The sequence below is a fragment of the Oncorhynchus mykiss genome, chromosome 28 (assembly GCF_057628025.1).
Source record: "Oncorhynchus mykiss isolate SJ-2025 chromosome 28, ASM5762802v1, whole genome shotgun sequence".
Lineage (NCBI taxonomy): Eukaryota > Metazoa > Chordata > Actinopteri > Salmoniformes > Salmonidae > Oncorhynchus > Oncorhynchus mykiss.
The window spans coordinates 2,320,556-2,346,095 of record NC_143049.1 but is presented as its reverse complement, the minus strand read 5'-3'; the positions used below and the strand labels follow the sequence as shown (position 1 = coordinate 2,346,095).

General features: G+C 45.0%; 1 protein-coding gene across 1 annotated transcript in view; it reads left to right on the top strand.

Moving 5' to 3' along the window:
* Nucleotides 1–7,133, top strand: part of LOC110508322 (kin of IRRE-like protein 1) — a 110,358-nt gene extending 103,225 nt beyond the window's left edge. The window contains exon 15 of the mRNA XM_021588756.3: nt 1,854–7,133. Within this exon, the coding sequence (XP_021444431.3) occupies nt 1,854–2,492 (639 nt within the window). The 3' untranslated portion in view covers nt 2,493–7,133. The remainder of the gene's footprint in view (nt 1–1,853) is intronic.
* The last annotated feature ends 18,407 nt before the right edge of the window (nt 7,134–25,540 follow it).

Here is a 25,540-nt window from a genome sequence, read left to right as displayed (position 1 = left end):
GGTAGACGTGTAAAAAAAACATCAGACATTGAATATCTTTTGAGCAAGGTGAAGTTATTCATTACACTTTGGTTGGGGTATCAATGCACCCAGTCACTACAAATATACAGGGCTTCCTTCCTAACAACCACCCGAGCCACTGCCTGTTCACCCCGCTATCATCCAGAAGGCGAGGTCAGTACAGGTGCATCAAAGCTGGGACCGAGAGACTGAAAAACAGCTTCTATCTCAAGGCCATCAGACTGTTAAACAGCCACCACTAACATTGAGTGACTGCTGCCAACATACTGACTCAACTCCAGCCACTTTAATAATGGAAATTGATGTAAAATATATCACTAGCCACTTTAAACAATGCTACTTAAAATAATGTTTACATACCCTACATTATTCATCTCATATGTCTACGTATATATTGTACTCTATATCATCTACTGCATCTTTATGTAATACATGTATCACTAGCCACTTTAAACTATGCCACTTTGTTTACATACTCATCTCATATGTATATACTGTACTCAATACCATCTACTGCATCTTGCCTATGCCGTTCTGTACCATCACTCATTCACATATCTTTATGTACATATTCTTTATCCCTTTACACTTGTGTGTATAAGGTAGTAGTTTTGGAATTGTTAGTTAGATTACTCGTTGGTTATTACTGCATTGTCGGAACTAGAAGCACAAGCGACTTTAAAACAGTTACAGAGTTTAATGGCTGTGATAGGAGAAAACTGAGGATGGATCAACAACATTGTAATTACTCCCACAATATTTACCTAATTGACAGTGTGAAAAGGAAGCCTGTATAGAATAAACATTTTGCAAAACCTGCATCCTGTTTGAAAGTAAAACTGCTAAAAATGTGGCAAAGAAATTAACTTAATGTCCTAAATACAAAATGTTATGTTTGGGGCAAATCCAACACAACACATCACTGAGTACCACTCTTCATATTTTCAAGCATGGTGTTGGCTAGATCATGTTATGAGTATGCTTGTCATCAGCAAGGACTAGGGAGTTTTTTAGGATAATAGAGCTAAGCACAGGAAAAATCCTAAAGGAAAACCTGCTTCAGTCTGCTTTCCAACAGACACTGGGAGACAAATTCACCTTTCAGCAGGACAGTAACCTAAAACGCATGGCCAAATATACTAGTTACAGTTTTGACTTAAATCGGATTGAAAATCTATGGCAAGACTAGAAAATGTCTAGCAATGATCCACAATGAACTTGCCAGAGCTTACATTTTTTTAATGATAATGTGCAAATATTGTACAATCTAGGTCTGCAAAGCTCTTAGAGACTTACCAAGAAAGACTCACAGCTGTAATTGCCGCCAAATGGGATTCTAACATGTATTGAAAATGAGATATTTCTGTATTTCATTTTCAATAAATTTGCAAACATTTCAAAAAAAAAGTTTTCACTTTGTTATTATGGGGTATTTATTGTGTGTAGATGGGTGACTGTATACAACACAATACACATAAACCCATCACACAAAATATCACAATGACTACCTTACACCTCAAATATGCTGACACCTCAAATTAAAACACATGTAAAAAGCTCACTATCCTTAGGAAATCACAATACACAACTTACACATAACATTTCACACAAATTATCACATTGACTACCTCAAATATGCTCACATCTCAAATGTAAACACTCATGTAAGCTTGAAAAAAGCTCACTATCGCCTCACCTCTATCCTTAGGACAGTACAATGCACAACTAACACACAACATATCAAACATGACTAACTCACACCTCAAATAATGCTCAAACCTCACATTTTAACCCATGTAAAAATCTCACTATTTCCTCATCTCTATTCTTAGGATCCAACGAACGGCTACTACAATGTCCGCGCGACCACCCACGACGATGCCAGGCCGTCGTCCCGCTCTATGATGTACCAGGGAGAGTTCCGGAACTCCAACCCTCCGGGGGGAGCTACAGGAGCTAACTCCAGTGGACCACCAGGGGGCCCCGGGGGGGCGGTGGTGGCAGGAGGGGTCCCGGGGAATCCGGGGTCACGGGCAGGGTGCTACGACCCCCGACCTCTTTCCAGGATGTCTCATACTAGCTACGCCCAGTTCAACACCTTCACTAGGGCTGGGCAGAGCCAAGCCCCGCCCAACATCACCCATCCTTACCATCCCACTTCACAGACCAGCGAATTCCCCGGTGACTGCGGCCTATTGGACAGCAACACTCAGCTCACCTATGACAACTACGGCTACCCCGCCAAGTATCCCACCTATCGGATGGGCTTTGCCCCGCCCCCGGAAGTAGGGCCAGCCTATGAGATGTACCCAACTGGACAAGGGGTGGGACCAGGGCCAGTCCAAGGACTAGGTCCTGGTCCAGAAACTCTGCTTGGGAAGTATGGTACCTCCACCCGCTTCTCCTACTCCTCTCCTCCTGGTACGGACTACAATCAGAGACACACGCAGAGGATGCAGACACACGTGTGATTGATGTATTGTGTAGTACACAGTGGTTTTCGTACACACAGATACATGCATACAGTGCATTCGGAAAGTATTCAGAACCCTTGACTTTTTCCACATGTTGTTATGGTACAGCCTTATTCTAAAATTGATGAAATCATTTTTTCCCTCAATATTTTACACACAATACTCCATAATGCAAAAACAGGTTTTTAAACATTTTTGCACATTTATAAAAAACAGAAATATCACATTTACATAAGTATTCAGAACCTTTACTCAGTACTTTGTTGAAGCACCTTTGTCAGTTATTACAGCCTTGAGTCCTCTTGGGAATGATGCTACAACTTTGGCACACCTGTATAGGGGGGAGTTTCTCTCATGCCGCTGAAAAAAATTCCCACAGCATGATGCTGCCACCACCATGCTTCACCGTAGGGATGGTGCCAGGTTTCATCCAGACGTGACGCTTGGCATGTTTCTCATGGTCTGAGAGTCCTTTGGGTGCCTTTTGGGAAACTCCAAGCAGGCTGTCATGTGCTTTTTACTGAGGAACACCAGCCAGTTTATCAGCCTGGTTTTGTTAGTTTAGGTGTATTATACTTCTTCGCCACCTGAGGGGGACATTGAGTAATTTTCCATGTCAATTTGATATATTTTGATACTAGGGCTTCCGTATGGCCACGCTACCATAAAGGCCTGATTGGTGTAGTGCTGCAGAGATGGATGTTCTTCTGGAAGGTCCTCCCACCTCCACAGAGGAACTCTGGAGCTCTATTAGAGTGACCCCTTGACCCCGGGTTCTTGGTCACCTCCCTGACCAAGGCCCTTCTCCCCGACTGCTCCGTTTGCCGGGTGGCCAGCTCTAGGAAGAGTCTTGGTGGTTCCAAACTTCTTCCATTTAATAATGATGGAGGCCACTGTGTTCTTGGGGACCTTCAATGCTGCAGAAATATTTTGGTACCCTTCCCCATATCTGTGTCCCGACACAAACATATCTCGGTCTGTACGGACATGCACTGTCAACTGTGGGACCTTATATAGACAGGTGTGTGACTTTCAAAATCATGTCTAATCAATTGAATTTACCACAGGTGGAGTTTAGACACATCTCAAGGATGATCAATGGAAACAGGATGCAGCTGAGCTCAGTTTTGAGTCTCATAGCAAAGGGTCTGAATACTTATGTAAATGAGGTAATTTTGTTTTTTATTCGTAATACATTTTCAAAAATGTATAGAAACCTGTTTTTGCTATGTTATTATGGGGTATTATGTGTAGATTGATGAGAAATAAATAATTGTAATTCATGTTAGAATAAGGCTGTAACGTAACAAAATGTGGAAAAGTCAATGGGTCTGAATACTTTCCGAATGTACTGTATACACCTAAAAACAAACGTACTTGTCAGAGTGAAGCAGAAAGATACACTCACCCGGGGAGAACGACTGTCTCCTGGCATTGAGGATTTGAAGACCGACGTAATACTGCAGTCATTGTTTCCAGATAACAGGATCCCTAATTAAAGTGACTGGGGAAGTGCCGATCTTCGTGGTCAATATTTGTGAATATACATTTTTGTTATATACACAAATATTGGTACCAATAATGTATTATTTTTCACCAGATGTATATCCTTGAACCGACTACTTTAAATAACACACAGACAAAGTTATGGGATCATTTCGTTGCTAATGTCAGCCTGCAGTACCTCGGTCAGCCTTTAACTTGATAAACTCCATGAGAGGGGGCTAGTCTGCAACATCACTTCCTAGAGTAGCTCAAATTGCCCATGCAATGTTTCCAAAAACTCTTCCATGTAGCAAGATTGCGACACACTGAAATGACACTTCCTCTTCATCAAATGCGCCACTGAGCATTCTCATAGGAAACTATGGGATGACGTCATTGATGGCTTCGTCCATATTTTTTGGGGTCTATGCACTCAACACATGTCTGCTCTCTACACACTTGCTCTATCCCATATACACAAACAATCTTGCACAGTTTCTCTCAAACACTCTATTGTGTACAATCTTAAGCTCTGAGAGCTGATAAAGCGAAAGCCACAATCAAGGGAGGGAAGACATGAAATGATAAGAGAAAGAGCTGGGAGTACTTTTCTTAAACGAGGAGAGGAGGGTGTTTCACAGAGTGTGATTATTTACATGCTGATAGAAAGCATCCTAGATATATCTCTTCACCTTCACACATCCTCTCAGTTTGACTCTCTCTCTCTCTCTTTCCTCTCAACCCATCTCTGTATCTACAGTTGAAGTCAGAAGTTTACATACACCTTAGCCAAATACATTTAAACTCAGTTTTTTACAATTCCTGATATTTAATCCTAGTAAAAATTCCCTGTCTTAGGTCAGCTAGAATCACCACTTTATTTTGAGAATGTGAAATGTCAGAAGAATAGTAGAGAATTATTTATTTCAGCTTCATCACATTCCCAGTGGATCAGAAGTTTAACTTGGGTCAAACGTTTTGGGTAGCCTTCCACAAGCTTCCCACAATAAGTTGGGTGAATTTTGGCCCATTCCTCCTTACAGAGATGGTGTAACTGAATCAGGTTTGTAGGCCTCCTTGCTCACACACACTTTTTCAGTTTTGCTGAAAGGTCAGGGCTTTGTGATGGCCACTCCAATACATTGACTGTGTTGTCCTTAAGCCATTTTGCCACAATTTTGGAAGTATGCTTGGGGTCATTGTCCATTTGGAAGACCCATTTGTGACCAAGCTTTAACTGATGTCTTGAGATGTTGCTTCAATATATCCACATAATTTTCCTCCCTCATGAAGACATCTATTTTGTGAAGTGCACTAGTCCCTCCTGCAGCAAAGCCCCCCCACAACATGATGCTGCCACCCCCGTGCTTCACGGTTGGGATGGTGTTCTTCGGCTTGCAAGCCTCCCCCTTTTTCCTCCAAATATAACGATGGTCATTATGGCCAAAATGTTCTATTTTTGTTTCATCAGAACTGAGGACATTTCTCCAAAAAGTACAATCTTTGTCCTCATGTGCAGTTGCAAACCGTAGTCTGGCTTTTTTTATGGTGGTTTTGGAACAGTGTCTTTTTCCTTGCTGAGTGGCCTTTTAGGTTATGTCGATATAGGACTCGTTTTACTGTGTATATAGATACTGTTGTACCTGTTTCCTCCAGCATCTTCACAAGGTTCTTTGCTGTTGTTCTGGGATTGGTTTGCACTTTTCGCACCAAAGTACGTTCATCTCTAGGAGACATACCTGAGCGGTATGACGGCTGCATGGTCCATGGAGTTTATACTTGCGTACTATTGTTTGTACAGATGTATGTGGTACCTTCAGGCATTTGGAAATTGCTCCCAAGGATGAACCAGACTTGTGGAGGTCTACAATGTTTTTTCTGAGGTCTTGGCTGATTTCTTTAGATTTTCCATGGTGTCAAGCAAAGAGGCACTTCGTTTGAAAGAAGGCCTTGAAATACATCCACAAATGATGTCAATTAGCCTATCAGAAGCTTCTAAAGCCATTACATCATTTTCTGGAATTTTCCAAGCTGTTTAAAGGCACAGTCAACTTAGTGTATGTACACTTCTGACCCACTGGACTTGTGATACAGTGAATTATAAGTGAATTAATCTGTCTGCATACAATTGTTGGAAAAATACTTGTGCCCTGCACAAAGTAGATGTCCTAACCGACTTCCCAAAACTATAGTTTGTTAACAAGAAATTTGTGGAGTGGTTGATGTGGTGGTTTTAATGACTCCAACCTAAGTGTACAGTACTGTGAAAAAGTATTCCTGATTTCTTATTTTTTTGCACATTTGTCGCACTTAAATGTATCAGATCGTCAAACAAATGTTAATATTACACAAAGATAACCCAAGTAAACACAAAAGGCAGTTTTTAAGTGATCATTTTATTTTATTAAGGGAAAAAGCTATCCGGACCTTCATGGCCCTATGTGACAAAGTAATTTCCCCCATTGTTAAATCATGAATTTACTGTGGTTAATCACATTTTTTGGAAAGCTGAGTTCAATTTCACTAGCCACACCCAGGCCTGATTACAGCCAGACCTGTTGACTCAGGTTCTATTGAAGTGATTTCCTGTCTGACAAAGTGAAGTAGGCCAAAAGATCTCAAAAAGCAAGACATCATGCCGCGATCCAAAGAAAGTCAGGAACAGATGAGGAACAAAGTAATTGACATCTATCAGCGTGGAAAGGGTTACAAAGCCATTTCTAAAGCTTTGGGACTCCAGCGAACCACGTTGAGAGCCATTATCCACAAATGGAGAACATTTGGAACAGTGGTGAACCTTCCCAGGAGTGGCCGGCCTACCAAAATTACCCCAAGAGCACAGTGACAACTCATCCAAGAGGTCACAAAAGAACCCACAACAACATCTAAAGAACTGCAGGCCTCACTTGCCTCAGTTAAGGTCCGTGTTCATGTCTCAACCATAAGAAAGAGACTGGGCAAAAATGCCATCCATGGCAGAGTTCCAAGGCGAAAACCACTGCTGACCAAGAATAACATAAAGGCTTGTCTCACTTTTGGCATCTTGATAATCCCCAAGACCTTTGGGAAAATACTGAGGAGACAAAAGTTGAACTTTTTGGAAGGTGTGTTACATCTGGCATAAAAGTAATAGAGCATTTCAGAAAAAGAAAATCATACCAACAGTCAAATATGGTGGTGGTGGTGTGATGGTCTGGGGCTGCTTTGCTGCTTCAGGACCTGGACGACTTGCTGTGATTGATGGAACCATGAATTCTGCTATCTACCAAAATATCCTGAAGGAGAATGCCTGGCCATCCGTTCGTGACCTCAAGCTGAAGCGCACTTCTGTTCTGCAGCAGGACAATGATCCAAAACACACCAGCAAGTCCACCTCTGAATGGCTTAAAAAAAACAAATGGTTTTGGAGTGGCCTAGTCAAAGTCCGGACTTGAATCCGATTGAGTTGCTGTGGCATGACCTTAAAAAGGAGGTTCATGTGGGCCACAATTCCTCCACAGCGATGTGAAAGACTCATTGTCAGTTACCGCAAACAACCAGTTATTAGGTTTAGGGAGCAATTACTTTTTCACATAGGGCCATGAAGGTTCGGATAGCTTTTTTCCGTTAATAAATAAAATGATCACGACTCCATGGTACGGTGGGATACGACTCCATGGTACAGTGGGATACGACTCCATGGTACGGTGGGATACGACTCCATGGTACGGTGGAGTATTACTCTCCATGGTACGGTGGAGTATGACTCTCCATGGTACGGTGGGATACGACTCTCCATGGTACGGTGGGATACGACTCCATTGTACAGTGGGGTACGACTCCATGGTACGGTGAGTACGACTCTCCATGGTACGGTGGAGTATGACTCTCCATGGTACGGTGGGGTACGACTCTCCATGGTACGGTGCAGTATGACTCTCCATGGTACGGTGGGGTACGACTCTCCATGGTACGGTGGGGTACGACTCTCCATGGTACGGTGCAGTATGACTCTCCATGGTACGGTGGGATACGACTCCATGGTACGGTGGGATACGACTCCATGGTACGGTGGGATACGACTCCATGGTACGGTGGGATACGACTCCATGGTACGGTGGGATACGACTTCATGGTACGGTGGGATACGACTCCATGGTACGGTGGAGTATGACTCTCCATGGTACGGTGGGATACGACTCTCCATGGTACGGTGGAGTATGACTCTCCATGGTACGGTGGGATACGATTCCATGGTACGGTGGAGTATGACTCCATGGTACGGTGAAGTATGACTCTCCATAGTACGGTGCAGTATGACTCTCCATGGTACGGTGGGGTATGACTCCATGGCGCGGTGGGGTACGACTCTCCATGGTATGGTGCAGTATGACTCTCCATGGTACGGTGGGGTACGACTCTCCATGGTACGGTGGGGTACGACTCTCCATGGTACGGTGTGGTACGACTCTCCATGGTACGGTGGAGTATGACTCTCCATGGTACGGTGGGGTACGATTCCATGGTACGGTGGGGTATGACTCTCCATGGTACGGTGGAGTATGGCTCTCCATGGTACGGTGGAGTATGACTCTCCATGGTACGGTGGGACACGACTCCATGGTACGGTGGAGTATGACTCTCCATGGTACGGGGAGATACGACTCCATGGTACGGAGAAGTATGACTCTCCATAGTACGGTGCAGTATGACTCTCCATTTACGGTGGGGTATGACTCTCCATGGTACGGTGGGATACGACTCCATGGTATGGTGGGATACGACTCCATGGTACGGTGGAGTATTACTCTCCATGGTACGGTGGAGTATGACTCTCCATGGTACGGTGGGATACGACTCTCCATGGTACGGTGGGATACGACTCCATTGTACAGTGGGGTACGACTCCATGGTACGGTGAGTACGACTCTCCATGGTACGGTGGAGTATGACTCTCCATGGTACGGTGGGGTACGACTCTCCATGGTACGGTGGGGTACGACTCTCCATGGTACGGTGCAGTATGACTCTCCATGGTACGGTGGGATACGACTCCATGGTACGGTGGGATACGACTCCATGGTACGGTGGGATACGACTCCATGGTACGGTGGGATACGACTCCATGGTACGGAGGGATACGACTTCATGGTACGGTGGGATACGACTCCATGGTACGGTGGAGTATGACTCTCCATGGTACGGTGGAGTATGACTCTCCATGGTACGGTGGGATACGACTCTCCATGGTACGGTGGAGTATGACTCTCCATGGTACGGTGGGATACGACTCCATGGTACGGTGGAGTATGACTCTCCATGGTACGGTGGGGTACAACTGCATGGTACGGTGGGATACGACTCTCCATGGTACGGTGGAGTACGACTCTCCATGGTACGGTGGGGTACGACTCTCCATGGTACGGCGGGGTACGACTCTCCATGGTACGGTGGAGTACGACTCTCCATGGTACGGTGGAGTACGACTCTCCATGGTACGGTGGAGTATGACTCCATGGTACGGTGGAGTATGACTCCATGGTACGGTGGAGTATGACTCTCCATGGTACGGTGGAGTATGACTCTCCATGGTACGGTGGGGTACGACTCCATGGCACGGTGGGGTACGACTCTCCATGGTACGGTGGAGTTTGACTCTCCATGGTACGGTGGGGTACGACTCTCCATGGTACGGTGGGGTACGACTCTCCATGGTACGGTGGGGTACGACTCTCCATGGTACGGTGGAGTATGGCTCTCCATGGTACGGTGGGATACGACTCCATGGTACGGTGAGATACGACTCCATGGTACGGTGAAGTATGACTCTCCATAGTACGGTGCAGTATGACTCTCCATTTACGGTGGGGTATGACTCTCCATGGTACGGTGGGATACGACTCTCAATGGTACGGTGGGATACGACTCCATGGTACGGTGGGGTACGACTCCATGGTACGGTGAGTACGACTCTCCATGGTACGGTGGAGTATGACTCTCCATGGTACGGTGGGGTACGACTCTCAATGGTACGGTGGGGTATGACTCTCCATGGTACGGTGGAGTACGACTCTCCATGGTACGGTGGGGTATGACTCTCCATGGTACGGTGGAGTATGACTCTCCATGGTACGGTGGGGTACGACTCTCCATGGTACGGTGGAGTATGACTCTTCATGGTACGGTGGGGTACGACTCCATGGTACGGTGAGATACGACTCCATGGTACGGTGAAGTATGACTCTCCATAGTACGGTGCAGTATGACTCTCCATTTACGGTGGGGTATGACTCTCCATGGTACGGTGGGATACGACTCTCAATGGTACGGTGGGATACGACTCCATGGTACGGTGGGGTACGACTCCATGGTACGGTGAGTACGACTCTCCATGGTACGGTGGAGTATGACTCTCCATGGTACGGTGGGGTACGACTCTCCATGGTACGGTGGGGTATGACTCTCCATGGTACGGTGGAGTACGACTCTCCATGGTACGGTGGGGTATGACTCTCCATGGTACGGTGGAGTATGACTCTCCATGGTACGGTGGGGTACGACTCTCCATGGTACGGTGGAGTATGACTCTTCATGGTACGGTGGGGTACGACTCCATGGTACGGTGGGGTACGACTCTCCATGGTACGGTGGAGTATGACTCTCCATGGTACGGTGGAGTATGACTCTCCATGGTACGGTGGAGTATGACTCTCCATGGTACGGTGGGATACGACTCCATGGTACGGTGGAGTATGACTCTCCATGGTACGGTGAAGTATGACTCTCCATATTACGGTGCAGTATGACTCTCCATGGTACGTGGGGTATGACTCTCCATGGTACGGTGGGGTACGACTCTCCATGGTATGGTGGGGTACGACTCTCCATGGTACGGTGGAGTATGACTCTCCATGGTACGGCTGGGTACGACTCCATGGTACGGTGGGATACGACTCCATGGTACGGTGGGATACTACTCCATGGTACGGTGGAGTATGACTCTCCATGGTACGGTGAGGTACGACTCTCCATGGTACTTTGGAGTACGACTCTCCATGGTACGGTGGGATACGACTCCATGGTACGGTGGGATACTACTCCATGGTACGGTGGAGTATGACTCTCCATGGTACGGTGAGGTACGACTCTCCATGGTACGGTGAGGTACGACTCTCCATGGTACGGTGGAGTACGACTCTCCATGGTACGGTGGGGTACGACTCTCCATGGTACGGTGGAGTATGACTCTCCATGGTACGGTGGAGTATGACTCTCCATGGTACGGTGAGATACGACTCCATGGTACGGTGGAGTATGACTCTCCATAGTACGGTGCTGTATGACTCTCCATGGTACGGTGGGGTATGACTCTCCATGGTACGGTGGGGTACGACTCTCCATGGTACGGCTGGGTACGACTCTCCATGGTACGGTGGGATACGACTCTCCATGGTACGGTGGGGTACGACTCTCCATGGTACGGTGGAGTACGACTCTCCATGGAACGGTGGAGTATGACTCTCCATGGTACGGTGGGATACGACTCTCCATGGTACGGTGGAGTATGATTCTCCATGGTACGGTGGGATACGACTCTCCATGGTACGGTGGGGTTCGACTCTTCATGGTACGGTGGAGTGCGACTCACCATTACCAGAAGAGGGGTACAGTGGCTTGCGAAAGTATTCACCTCCCTTGGCATTTTTCCTATTTTGTTGTCTTACAACCTGGTATTAAAATTGATTTTGGGGGGTTTGTATCATTTGATTAGCACAACATGCAACATATTTTTATTGTGAAACATACAAGAAATAAGTTTTTAAAAAATGAACTTGAGCGTGCATAACTATTCATTCCCAAAGTCAATACCTTGTAGAGCCACCTTATGCAGCAATTACAGCTGCAAGTCTCTTGGGGTATGTCTCTATAAGCTTGGCACATCTAGCCACTGGGCTTTTTACCCATTCTTCAAGGAGAAACTGCTCCAGCTCCTTCAAGTTGGATGGGTTCTGGTGGTGTACAGCAATCTTTAAGTCATACTACAGATTCTCAATTGGATTGAGGTCTGGGCTTTGACTAGGCCATTCCAAGACATTTAAATGTTTCCCCTTAAACCACTCGAGTGTTGCTTTAGCAGTATGCTTATGGTCATTGTCCTGCTGGAAGGACTGAAACAGGTTTCCCTCAAGAATTTCCCTGTATTTAGCGCCATCCATCATTCTGACCAGTGTCCCAGTCCTTGCCAATGAAAAACAGCCCCACAGCATGGTGTTGACAGCATGGGGTTCTTGGAGTGATGAGAGGTGTTGGGTTTGCGCCAGACATAGTGTTTTCCTTGATGGCCAAAAAAGCTAAATTTTAGTCTCATCTGTCCAGAGTACCTTCTTCCATATATTTTGGGAGTCTCCCACATGCCTTTTGGTGAACACCAAACATGTTTGCTTATTTTTTTCTTCAAGCAATGGCTTTTTTCTGGCCACTCTTCCGTAAAGCCCAGCTCTGTGGAGTGTACGGCTTAAAGTGGTCCTATGGACAGATACTCCAATCTCCGCTGTGGAACTTTTCAGATCCTTCAGGTTTATCTTTGGTCTCTTTGTTGCCTCTCTGTTTAAACGCCCTCCTTGCCTGGTCTGTGAGTTTTGGTTGGGGGCCTCTCTTGGCAGGTTTGTTTTGGTGCCATATTCTTTCAATTTTTAATAATGGATTTAATGGTGCTCCGTGGGATGTTCAAAGTTTCTGATATTTTTTTATAACCCAACCCTGATCTGTACTTCTCCACAACTTTGTCCCTGACCTGTTTGTAGAGCTCCTTGGTCTTCATGGTGCCGCTTGCTTGGTGGTGCCCCTTGCTTGGTGGTGCCCCTTGCTTGGTGGTGTTGCAGACTCTGGGGCCTTTTAGAACAGGTATACTGAGATCATGTGACAGATCATGTGACACTTAGATTGCACAAAGGTGGACTTTATTTAACTAATTATGTGACTTCTGAAGGTAATTGGTTGCACCATATCTTATTTAGGGGCTTCATAGCAAAGGGGGTGAATACATACAGTATGCACATACCCCTTTTCCGTTTTAATTTTAAAAAAAAAAAAATTAAAAAAATAAGTAATTTTAAAAATTTCACTTCACCAATTTGGACTATTTTGTGTATGTCCATTACATGAAATCCAAATAAAAATCCATTTAAATGACAGGTCGTAATTAAACAAAATAGGATAAACACCAAGGGGAATTAATACTTTTGCAAGGCACTGTAATGTGTGGACTATATAATGAAATACAGTTTTTTTATACAGTATGCCACTTATATAAGGTAAAATAATGGGGGAAGGATGGAGCTGTAGCAAGCTTCTTCAAATGCTCCTTCCTCCTCTGTAATTTTCTATCTCATCTCATTACGTATCTACGACTACCCCACATTTCACCCACCTGAGGTCAATGCTGTGTGTTTGGGAAGCGGGTGAAAGAGCTTTTGTATTTAAATAAATCTCTACAATTCGTACAAAATACCCTCAGTCCCCCATCCTCAAATATTATTGTATTGGTTTATCTCACTTGCACAGTAGAATATCCATATTTATACCTAAATAGAAGAAGAAGAAAAAGGCATTTAGAAACATTTTTTAGTATTTTTATATGGAGTTGTGGACCAAAGGTTCAGAGTTTTGAGTGACATTCACTTTTAAAATTCAATGTCCTGAGGCTTCTGTGTCCAGGTTCAACCATTGTTAAAGTTTTGATGTAGCAGCCTGTTGTTGTAGACTAAGGTAGCGTCTCAAAAGGCACCCCATCCCCTATATAGTGCACTACTTTTGACCAGAGCCTCACCATAAGATATCGGGAATAGGATGCCATTTGGGAGGTAATGATGGGCTCTGGGGTGATCGAGAGGAGGATATGGTTCACTCTAAAGTTTTGCGAGGTCTTGGGGGGAACGGTATACGTTTATCAAGAGATACAGATCGAGGACGTGGCCCAATATGGTACTGGTTAGTGTACTCTTCAGTTTGATGCTGGCTATGGTACAGTTTTGATGTTGGTACGTATAATATAGTAGTTGTTACTTTGCTTTACCCCATTTGGGTATTTGATACAGTGCTCTGTAGTGGTGGATGTGTAGGCCTACACACAGAGGCTAACCTGTGGCTGTAGGCTAACTCTGATTATGTCATCCACCCTCATTATTCACTTAAGACGTTGACAATCATTGTTGATTTGACTTAATAATATAATAATAATAATAATAATATGCCATTTAACAGACACTTTTAGCCAAAGTAACTTATGCATTGCATACATTTTACGTATGGGTGGTCCCGGGAATCGAACCCACTATGGAGGAGAGAGGAGGGCCATGAGTTCCATGCCAAATGGCACCTTATTCCCTATATAGTGCCCTACTTTTATCCAGAGCCCTATGGGTCCTGATAAAAAAAAGTGAGCTACACAGGGGATAAGGTGCCATTTGGAATGCATACAGGAGGACAAGGTATACATGCTGGAGGAAGGAGGTGGCGTGGTCCATCTGTAGGGGCCATGTTTCAATACTCTACTGTGACTTCTGTGTGTCCCAAGTGGCACCCTATAAAATTACATATAGAACCCATATACAGTATAACATATAGGATCTCAGTGCTCTATTCCCTATATAGTGCACTACTTTTGCTCAAATACTTATGGGTACTGGTCAAAAGTATTGCTCTACATAAGGAATAGGGTGCCATTTGGGGGACATAATGTTGCTGCCAGCCACGGATCAGAAGAGAAAGAAATGTCCTTCTTAGATCTCTGTTTCTCCTAGAGACCTCTTGGCTTTCTTCTATATATCTTTCTTCCAGCTCTCACCTTTCCTTCCAAATGAAAACATAGGAGTAGATTAGAGTACATTTCTGTAAATAAACACGTGTTTGATGGGGCGGGGTTGGTAGGACGGAAGGGATGAGGATGGGGGCCCTCTGTTCAAAGATTCCGCTTCATTCATAAACTCGTTACAATCTTTTTACTTCCTCATGCATTTTTTTTCTAAATAAATGCCTTCCCTGTTTGAAATCTGTTTTTTTATCAGCATATTATATTCATGGTATTATTATGCCACCAACAAAGTGATGATTGAGGTTATACTACCGTGTTTAAACTTTTATACACAGACTGTATCCTTTACTTCGTTTTTGATGTATGTATGTATTTAAAGGTGGTTATTATCATAGAAAGACCATGGCAACCTATTCCCTATATAGTGCAATGCTTTACACCAGGGCCCACAGGACTCTGGTCAGTATTAGTGCTCTATGTATGGAATAAGTTTGGTACGTAGGGAGTGGTGATACATGTATGTGGCCAAAGTGACTGCACAACCAGGCCACACCAGGAGGGATAGATAGCGATCTTACCCAGGCTGAACCCAGGCCATGGTCTCTGGTCCTTGGTCCCAGTAGACAGCACTAAGGTGCTCAGAACTGTTCTGTGCTATCCCTGACCAGCACGGACTGATGTACATGGTTTGGTAGCAGTCTTGTGTTTGAAATCGCTAATCTAATGGGTGCCAAAAGACTGCAGCAAAAACTAAAATGAACAAAGCAGACAAAAAATGCAGCAGCCATTTGTGTGTGTATGACCTCTGACCCTAATGTTTTGATCTGTGTGTGTGTGTGTGGAAATGGGATGTTGGGCTGTGAAGAAAATGTAGGAAAGAGACAGATGAGGGACAGAGGTGTGGGCAGCATCCCAAATTGTACCCTATCACCAACATTGTGCACTACCTTTGACCAGAACCCATGGGGGGCCATTTGGGATGCAGTCATGGAGCCAATATGTGGCCTTAGGACATGAAGAATTAGCAGACTGAGTCCACTCATCCTTCATGCTGCTGTTGAGTGTGTTTATGCTCCAAGAACATCCATGATTGAGATTTGGGATGTTTCCCAAATGGCACCCTATTCCCTGTATAGTGCACTACTTTTGACTTGAGCCTTTTGGGCACTGGTAAAAAGATGTGCACTATAAAGGGAATAGGGTGCCATTTGGTTTGGCGTGAGTGCATTTCTTTCATATCATACGTTCACAATAATTGTATATTCTTTCATTTCTCCGACGGTACTGTATACCTTGTATTATTGTAATTATGATTTAACATTAAGTAATACTCCTCTGTATAACGGTTCTACTTGATTATTTTACAAAAACAAAGATATTATAATAATGTGCTTTTATTTACATTTGTTTTATTTCATTTTTTTCAAATTGTATGTAATTATTTTTCCACAGTATTGCAGAAAATAAAAAGACACAGCCTTCATAAGACAAGGATAACCTGCCTTATTTCACATTTGAAATTAAATTAAATAATCACCAACAAACACACAATGTATGTCTGAAATTGTACCCTATTCCCTATGTAGGGAACTACTTTTGTCTGTGTCCCAAATGGCATCCTATCATTAGCTTATACTATCACGGTTTAAGGTACGGTTGAAGTCGGAAGTTTACATACACTTTGGCCAAGTACATTTAAACTCAGTTTTTCACAATTCCTGACATTTAATCCTAGTAAAATTCCCTGTTTTAGGTCAGTTTAGATCACCACTTTATTTTAAAAATGTGAAATGTCAGAATAATAGTAGAGAGAATGATTTATTTCAGCTTTTATTTCTTTCATCACATTCCCAGTGGGTCAGATAATTACATTCACTCAATTAGTATTTGGTAGCATTGCCTTTACATTGTTTAACTTGGGTCAAACGTTACGGGTAGCCTTCCACAAGCTTCCCACAATATGTTGGGTGAATTTTGGCCCATTCCTGACCTTCTTGCTCGCACATGCTTTTTCAGTTCTGCCCACACATTTTCTATAGGATTGTGGTTAGGGCTTTGTGATGGCCACTCCAATACCTTGACTTTGTTGTCATTAAGCCATTTTGCCACAACTTTGGAAGTATGCTTGGGGTCATTGTCTATTTGGAAGACCCATTTGCGACCAAGCTTTAACTTCCTGACTGATGTCTTGAGATGTTGCTTCAATATATCCACATAATTTCCCCCCTCATGATGCCATCTATTTTGTGAATTGCACCAGTCCCTCCAGCAGGAAAGCCCCCCCACAACATGATGCTGCCACCCCCATGCTTCACGGTTGGTGTTCTTTGGCTTGCAAGCTTCCCCCTTTTTCCTCCAAACATAATGATGGTCATTATCGCCAAACAGTTTTATTTTTGTTTCATCAGACCAGAGGACATTTCTCCAAAAGTACAATCTACAGTTGCAAACTGTAGTCTGGCTTTTTTATGGTGGTTTTGGAGCAGTGTCTTTTTCCTTGCTGAGTGGCCTTACAGGTTATGTCGATATAGGACTCGTTTGACTGTGGATATAGATACTGTTGTACCTGTTTCCTCCAGCATCTTCACAAGGTCCTTTGCTGTTGGTCTGGGATTGATTTGCACTTTTTGCATCAAAGTGCATTCATCTCTAGGAGACAGAACGCGTCTCCTTCCTGAGCGGTGTGACGGCTGCGTGGTCCCATGGTGTTTATACTTGCATACTATTGTTTGTACAGATGAACGTGGTACCTTTAGAGGTTTGGAAATTGCTCCCAAGGTTGAACCAGACTTTTTTTTCTGAGGTCTTGGATGATTTCTTTTGATTTTCCCATGATGTCAAGCGGTACTACCAATAACTCAAATCAAAGTTATTTGTCACATACACATGGTTAGCAGATGTTAATGTGAGTGTAGCGAAATGCTTGTGCTTCTAGTTCCGACAATGCAGTAATAACCAACGAGTAATCTAACCTAACAATTCCAAAACTACTACCTTATACACACAAGTGTAAAGGGATAAAGAATATGTACATAAAGATATATGAATGAGTGATGTTACAGAATAGCATAGGCAAGATGCGGTAGATGGTATCGAGTACAGTACATACATATGAGATGAGTAATGTAGGGTCTGTAAACAAAGTGACATAGTTTAAAGTGGCTAGTGATATTTGTATTACATAAAGATGCAGTAGATGATATAGGGTACAGTATATACATATACATATGAGATGAGTAATGTAGTGTATGTAAACATTATATGAAGTAGCATTGTTTAAAGTGGCTAGTGATATATTTTACATCAATATCCATCAATTCCCATTATTAAAGTGGCTGGAGTTGAGTCAGTGTGTTGGCAGCAGCCACTCAATGTTAGTGGTGGCTGTTTAACAGTCTTATGGCCTTGAGATAGAAGCTGTTTTTCAGTCTCTCGGTCCCTGCTTTGATGCACCGGTACTGACCTCGCCTTCTGGATGATAGCGGGGTGAACAGGCAGTGGCTCGGGTGGTTGTTGTCCTTGATGATCTTTATGGCCTTCCTGTGACATCAGGTGGTGTAGGTGTCCTGGAGCGCAGGTAGTTTGTCCTGGAGAGCCTTACGGTTGTGGGCGGAGCAGTTGCCGTACCAGGAGGTGATACAGCCCGACAGGATGCTCTCGATTGCATCTGTAGAAGTTTGAGTGCTTTAGGTGACTAGCCGAATTTCTTCAGCCTCCTGAGATTGAAGAGGCGCTGCTGCGCCTTCTTCACGACGCTGTCTGTGTGGGTGGACCAATTCAGTTTGTCCGTGATGTGTACGCCGAGGAACTTAACTTACTGCCCTCTCCACTACTGTCCCATCGATGTGGATAGGGGGGTGCTCCCTCTGCTGTTTCCTGAAGTCCACAATCATCTCCTTTGTTTTGTTGATGTTGAGTGTGAGGTTATTTTCCAGACACCTTCCTGGGCCCTCACCTCCTCCCTGTAGGCCGTCTCGTCGTTGTTGATAATCAAGCCTAGCACAGTAGTGTCGTCCGCAAACTTGATGATTGAGTTGGAGGCGTGCATGGCCACGCAGTCATGGGAGAACAGGGAGTACAGGAGAGGGCTCAGAACGCACCCTTGTGGGGCCCCAGTGTTGAGGATCAGCGTGGTGGAGATGTTGTTACCTACCCTCACCACCTGGGGGCAGCCCGTCAGGAAGTCCAGTACTCAGTTGCACAGGGCGGGGTCGAGACCCAGGGTCTTGATGACGAGTTTGGAGGTACTATGGTGTTAAATGCTGAGCTGTAGTCGATGAACAGCATTCTCACATGGGTATTCCTCTTGTCCAGATGGGTGTGGGTCTATGGTGTCAGGTAGGGTGGAGGTGATATGGTCATTGACTAGTCTCTCAAAGCACTTCATGATGACGGAAGTGATTGCTACGGAGCAGTAGTCGTTTAGCTCAGTTACCTTAGCTTTCTTGGGAACAGGGACAATGGTGGCCCTCTTGAAGCATGTGGGAATAGCAGACTGGGATAAGGATTGATTGAATATGTCCGTAAACACACCAGCCAGCTGGTCTGCGCATGCTCTGAGGACGCGGCTGGGGATGCCGTCTGGGCCTGCAGCCTTGCGAGGGTTAACACGTTTAAATGTTTTCCTCACCTCGGCTGCAGTGAAGGAGAGTTCGCAGGTTTTGGTTGCAGTCCGTGTCAGTGGCACTGTATTGTCCTCAAAGCGGGCAAAAAAAGTTATTTAGTCTGTCTGGGAGCAAGACATCCTGGTCCGTGACGGGGCTGGTTTTCTTTTTGTAATCCGTGATTGACTGTAGACCCTGCCACATACCTCTTGTGTCTGAGCCGTTGAATTGTGACTACTTTGTCTCTATACTGACGCTTAGCTTGTTTGATTGCCTTGCGGAGGGAATAGCTAAAGTTTGTTCAGGGCCATCGATGTGTCTGCTTGGGGAATATATACGGCTGTGATTATAATCGAAGAGAATTCCCTTGGTAGATAATGCAGACGACATTTGATTGTGAGGAATTCTAAGTCAGGTGAACAGAAGGATCATAAGGCATACGCCCCCGCCCCTCTTCTTACCAGAAAGATGTTTGTTTCTGTCGGCGCGATGCTTGAAGAAACCAGCTGGCTGCACCGATTCCGTTAGCGTCTCTCGAGTGAGCCATGTTTCCGTGAAGCAAAGAACGTTACAGTCTCTGATGTCCCTCTGGAATGCTACCCTTGCTCGGATTTCATCAACCTTGTTGTCAAGAGACTGGCCTTGGCGAGTAGTATGCTAGGGAGTGGTGCGCGATGTGCCCGTCTCCGGAGCCTGACCAGAAGACTGCTTCGTTTCCCTCTTTTACAACGTCTTTGTTTTGGGTCGCAGGCTGGGATCCATTCCGTTGTCCTGGGTGGAAGGCAGAACACAGGATCTGTTTCGGGAAAGTCATATTCCTGGTCGTACTGATGGTGAGTTGACGTTGGTCTTATATTCAGTAGTTCTTCCCGACTGTATGTAATGAAACCTAAGATTACCTGGGGTACCAATGTAAGAAATAACACGTAAAAAAACAAACTGCATAGTTTCCTGGGAACGTGAAGTGAGGCAGCCATCTCTGTCGGCGCTGGAACTAGCAGTAGAGCTGGAATGCGTCTCTATGGACGTGGGCCTTACTTTTTTAAAACCAATTTCAAGTAAACTGAATGAGCAGCAGCTACGTTCGGCTACATACGTAGTGGATTTCCTGCGAGAGAGTAACAGTTAATGTGATTGGATGTTAATTATTTGACTAGGCTACCTGTGTGACATTGTGTTGTTATTTCACTGAACACTAGATGGTTTCATTTTATTTTTGACAGTGAAACAATTTCTGTGTTCATAAAAGTGAAATCCTCACTATCAGCATCTGCAATTTGACGGTCCGCCCAGACCCTTGTTTTGAGAACGAAATCTCAGTTTCTCTCAGCTTAGAGAGAAGAAGCCTTGTGAGATATTGGTTTGTGTTACGTACGCCTCTTGGAGGGAACACAACACCCTGCTACATCTCAACTCCCCGTGGCGTGAAAAAGTATGTGATCGTAGGTGCGGGGAAGGACATCAGAGGCAGAGAAAAATACAGTTTATAGGGAATTTATTCTTCCTTAACACAGTAAGGTGGGAAAAGGGGCTGGACGGAACCAAAGCAAAGAAAGTAAAAATTGAAGAGACCCCTCTCCTACCTTACCTGCCTTCCCACTACTTACCTAGCTTTTAGCATCACCTGGCGCACTAACCAAAATACAGGGGTGGTCCAGCCAGGTCTTACCTAGTGTGCATAGACAGTAAATACTACGGGTTATGTACGCATGCAGGCCTCTTGCCTAAACACTCCCAAGGTGCGTTTAGGCAAGAGGGAACAAATGAAACAAAATAGTTACTAATACTTTAAGGGAACAATTTCAATAATCAAAAACACTAAGTCCTATTGGCATACACATACCCCAGGAGTAGCTGCTACAAAATACCTTCAACAAAACTTCCACAGACTAACAACCAACATCAAAGAAGCTCTCTCTCCTGACAAAGGAGCACTGGCTTTTATCCAGCTGGAGAAGGAGTTGGTAATTGAAGACAGCTGTTTCCCCTGACGAGAGGGAGGGTTCGGAGCGCCAATGGGGCCGACCAATCAGCTGCTTGAGGAATCCAGGATTCCATTTCCTGAAATACACACACGTACAAACCCACAACAACACAGAAACTGGGGAAAGTAACGGTCTGTCACATGTATAAAGAAACATTAATGATTAATGAATTGGTCAGTCACATGAATGAAGAAACATTAATGATTCATTAATTATGAGTGATGAATAAGCTAAATCATGTAAATATAAGTTGTCTGCAGTATATAAGAGAACTAACGGAACTGCCCCAGTAGAGCTCCTGATCGACATGTGCATTTGGTGCATTGAGCTATTTGCAACCTCTCCAACGCTCTGATAATAAGGAATTTGTCATTTAAGATTGACTTCGAGTGTCCCTGTGTAGAATTTCAGTTCCATGTAGAAAGGGTTTTACATGGAACCCAAAGGGAAAGTGAAAGGTCAGTTGTACAACCAAAAAGTTCTACCTCAAACCAAAAATAGTTTTTCAAAGGGTCCTCCTATTTCAGCCTCACCCGTTGCTGACAGGTGTATAAAATCAAGCACATAGACATGCAATCTCCATAGACTGGCCTTAATGAAGAGCTCAGTGACTTTCAACGTGGCACCGTCATAGGATGCCACCTTTCCACAAGTCAGTTCATAAAATGTCTGCCCTTCTAGAGCTTCCCCAGTTGACTGTAAGTGCTGTTATTGTGAACTGGAAACGTGTTGAAGCAACAACTCTTCAGCAGCGAAGTGGTAGGTCACACACGCTCACAGAATGGGATTGCTGAGTGTTGAAGCGTGTAGCGTGTAAAAATGGTCTGTCCTCAGTTGTAACACTCACTGCAGAGTTCCAAATTGCCTCTGGAAGCAACGTCATCACAAGAACTGTTCGTTGGGAGCTTCATGAATTGAGTTTCCATGGCCGAGCAGCAGCACACAAGCCTAAGATCACAAAGTGCAATGGCAAGCATAGGCTGGTGTGGTGTAAAGCTCGCTGCCATTGGACTCTGGAGTAGTGGAAACGCGTTCTCTGGAATTATGAATTATAATAACTGGTTTGTCAACATCGATGTGGAAGAACTTGACTGGCTTGCACAGAGCCCTGACCTCAACCCCATCGAACACCTTTGGGATGAATTGGAACACCGACTGCGAGCCAAGCCTAATGGCCCAACATCAGTGCCCAACTTTACCAATGCTCTTGTGGCTGAATGGAAGCAAGTCCCTGCAGCAATGTTCTAACATCTAATGGAATGCCTTTCCAGAATAGTGTGAGCTGTTATAGCAGAAAATGGGGAAACCAACTCCATATTAATTGGGGAGCGAGTGGCACAGTGGTTTAAGGCACTACATCGCAGTGCTAGAGGCATCACTACAGACCCGGGTTTGATCCCAGGCTGTATCACAACCAGCACTGAACGGGAGCCCCATAGGGCGCCGCACAATTTGCCCCAGCGCCGTCCGGGTTAAGGGAGGGTTTGTCAGGGGTAGGCTGTCATTGTATATAAGGATTTGCTCTTAACTGGCTTGCCTTGTTAAATAAAAAATATCAATAATTTTGAAATTAGATGTTCGACGAAAAGGTGTCCACATACATGTAGTGTAGCACCTTTTTTTCTAAGAGTGTAGTACATAGTGTTCATAGCTTTTCTGTAAGCAGTACATTCAGAAAGGTCTTTACAGATAACCACAGCCCCCTTCTTCGACATACACAGGAGAGAGAGGGAGAGAATGAGAGGGAGAGACAGTGCAGGGGAGCAGACAGAGAGAGAGAGAGCATGAGAAAGGGAGACAGACAGAGATGGAAGCAGGGAGCAAGATGGAGGGAGAGAGAGAAAGAGTGCGCAGGGAAGCAAAAGAAAGGGAGAGAGACAGAGAGATAGCAAGAGCGATAGAGAGATAGCAGGAGGTGGAGAGGAGGGGTGACTGATTCATCCTGAGTGGTTTAGCAGTCATTATGCTAAAGCCCTGTGCTTCCCTCTCCTCAGTCCCCTTCTCCTCTTTTCAGTCCCCCTCTCCTCTCCTTCCCTCTCCTCAGTCACCTTCTCCTATTTTCAGTCCCCCTCTAATCTCCTTCCCTCTCCTCTGTCCCCTTCTCCTCTTTTCAGTCCCCCTCTCCTCCCCTCTCATCAGTCCCCTTCTCCTCTTTTCAGTCCCCCTCTCCTCTTCCTTCCCTCTCCTCAGTCCCCTTCTCCTCTTTTCAGTCCCCCTCTCCTCTCCTTCCCTCTCCTCATTTCCCTTCTCCTCTTTTCAGTCCCCCTCTCCTCTCCTTCCCTCTCCTCTTTTCAGTCCCCCTCTCCTCTCCTTCCCTCTCCTCAGTCCCCTTCTCCTCTTTTCAGTCCCCCTCTCCTCTCCTTCCCTCTCCTCAGTCCCCTTCTCCTCTTTTCAGTCCCCCTCTCCTCTCCTTCCCTCTCCTCAGTCCCCTTCTCCTCTTTTCAGTCCCCCTCTCCTCTCCTTCCCTCTCCTCAGTCCCCTTCTCCTCTTTTCAGTCCCCCTCTCCTCTCCTTCCCTCTCCTCAGTCCCCTTCTCCTCTTTTCAGTCCCCCTCTCCTCTCCTTCCCTCTCCTCAGTCCCCTTCTCCTCTTTTCAGTCCCCCTCTCCTCTCCTTCCCTCTCCTCAGTCCCCTTCTCCTCTTTTCAGTACCCCTCTCCTCTCCTTCCCTCTCCTCAGTCCCCTTCTCCTCTTTTCAGTCCCCCTCTCCTCTCCTTCCCTCTCCTCAGTCCCCTTCTCCTCTTTTCAGTGACTGGAATCACCTTCAGCGTTTCACTTTCGTTCAGATGTGGATATTGTGAATCATACGGACTGTCACCATTTTCATATTTTGCACCGTTCAGCTGTGGTGTGGAAATATATGATGATAATATTTCAAAGTGATGTAATGCATTCCAAGACATTTGTCTTTCACACCTCCTCTGTCTCTCTACAGATTATGTCACAGTCTCAGGGAGGGAGGCAGGGTGTCTGGCTGTTCCTTTTCCAATCTGCAGCGTGCTTCTGCCATCTGGTGGCATAATGAACGTAACAACCGAAAGAGGATAGGAGAGAATTGACTCCACAGAAGTTGGTGACGCCTTCATTGGGGAGGATGGGCTTGTGGTAATGGCTGGACCAGAATAAAAGAAATGGTATCAAATACATGGTTTCCATTTGCGCTGTTCCAGACATTACTATGAGCCGTCCTGCCCCCAGCAGCCTCGACTGACGGACTTGTCTCCTGTGACCTACCAGCCCAGCATCAGCTTATAAGAGTAAGTCAGTCTGTAAGGCTTTTGCGAAAATATATTAATCACAAAATATGACACCTAAGTCAACACATTTCATTCAATGGAAAAGATATGTATCAATGTATTGATGCATAAGTCAATACATTGCATTCAATGCAACGAGATATCCCACTGGGCACACCATGTCATTTCAACGTGGATAATTGGGTAATATTTGTTGAGACGTTCATAAATTTATATTAAAATCAAATCACATTTTATTTGTCACATGCGCTGAAAACAACAGGTTTCACCTTACAGTGAAATGCTTACTTACAAGCCCTTAACCAACAAAAGGTTAATCAATGTGAGTCAATGTGTCAATGTGCAGGGGCACTGGTGTCGAGGTAATTGAGGTAATTATGTATATGTAGGTAGAGTTATTAAAGTGGCTATGCATAGATAATAACAGAGTAGCAGTGTGTGTGTGTGTGTGGGGGGGGGGGGGGGGGGGGGGCAATGCAACAGGTCTGGGTTGTCATTTGATTAGCTGTTCAGGAGTCTTATGGCTTGGGGGTAGAAGCTGTTGCCGTGTGGTGGCAGAGAGAACAGTCTATGACTAGGGTGGCTGGGGTGTTTGACAATTTTCTGGGCCTTCCTCTGACACCGCCTGGTATAGAGGTCCTGGATGGCAGGAAGCTTGGCCCCAGTGATGTACTGGGCCATACGCACTACCCTCTGTAGCAGTTTCCATACCAGGCAGTGATGCAACCCATCAGGATGCTCTCGATGGTGCAGCTGTAGAACCTTTTGAGGATCTGAGGTCCTATGCCAAATCTTTTCAGTCTCCTGAGGGGGAATAGGTTTTTTGTGCCCTCTTCACAACTGTCTTGGTGTGCTTGGACCATGTTAGTTTGTTGGTGATGTAGACGCCAAGGTTCTTGAAGCTCTAAACCTGTTCCACTATAGCC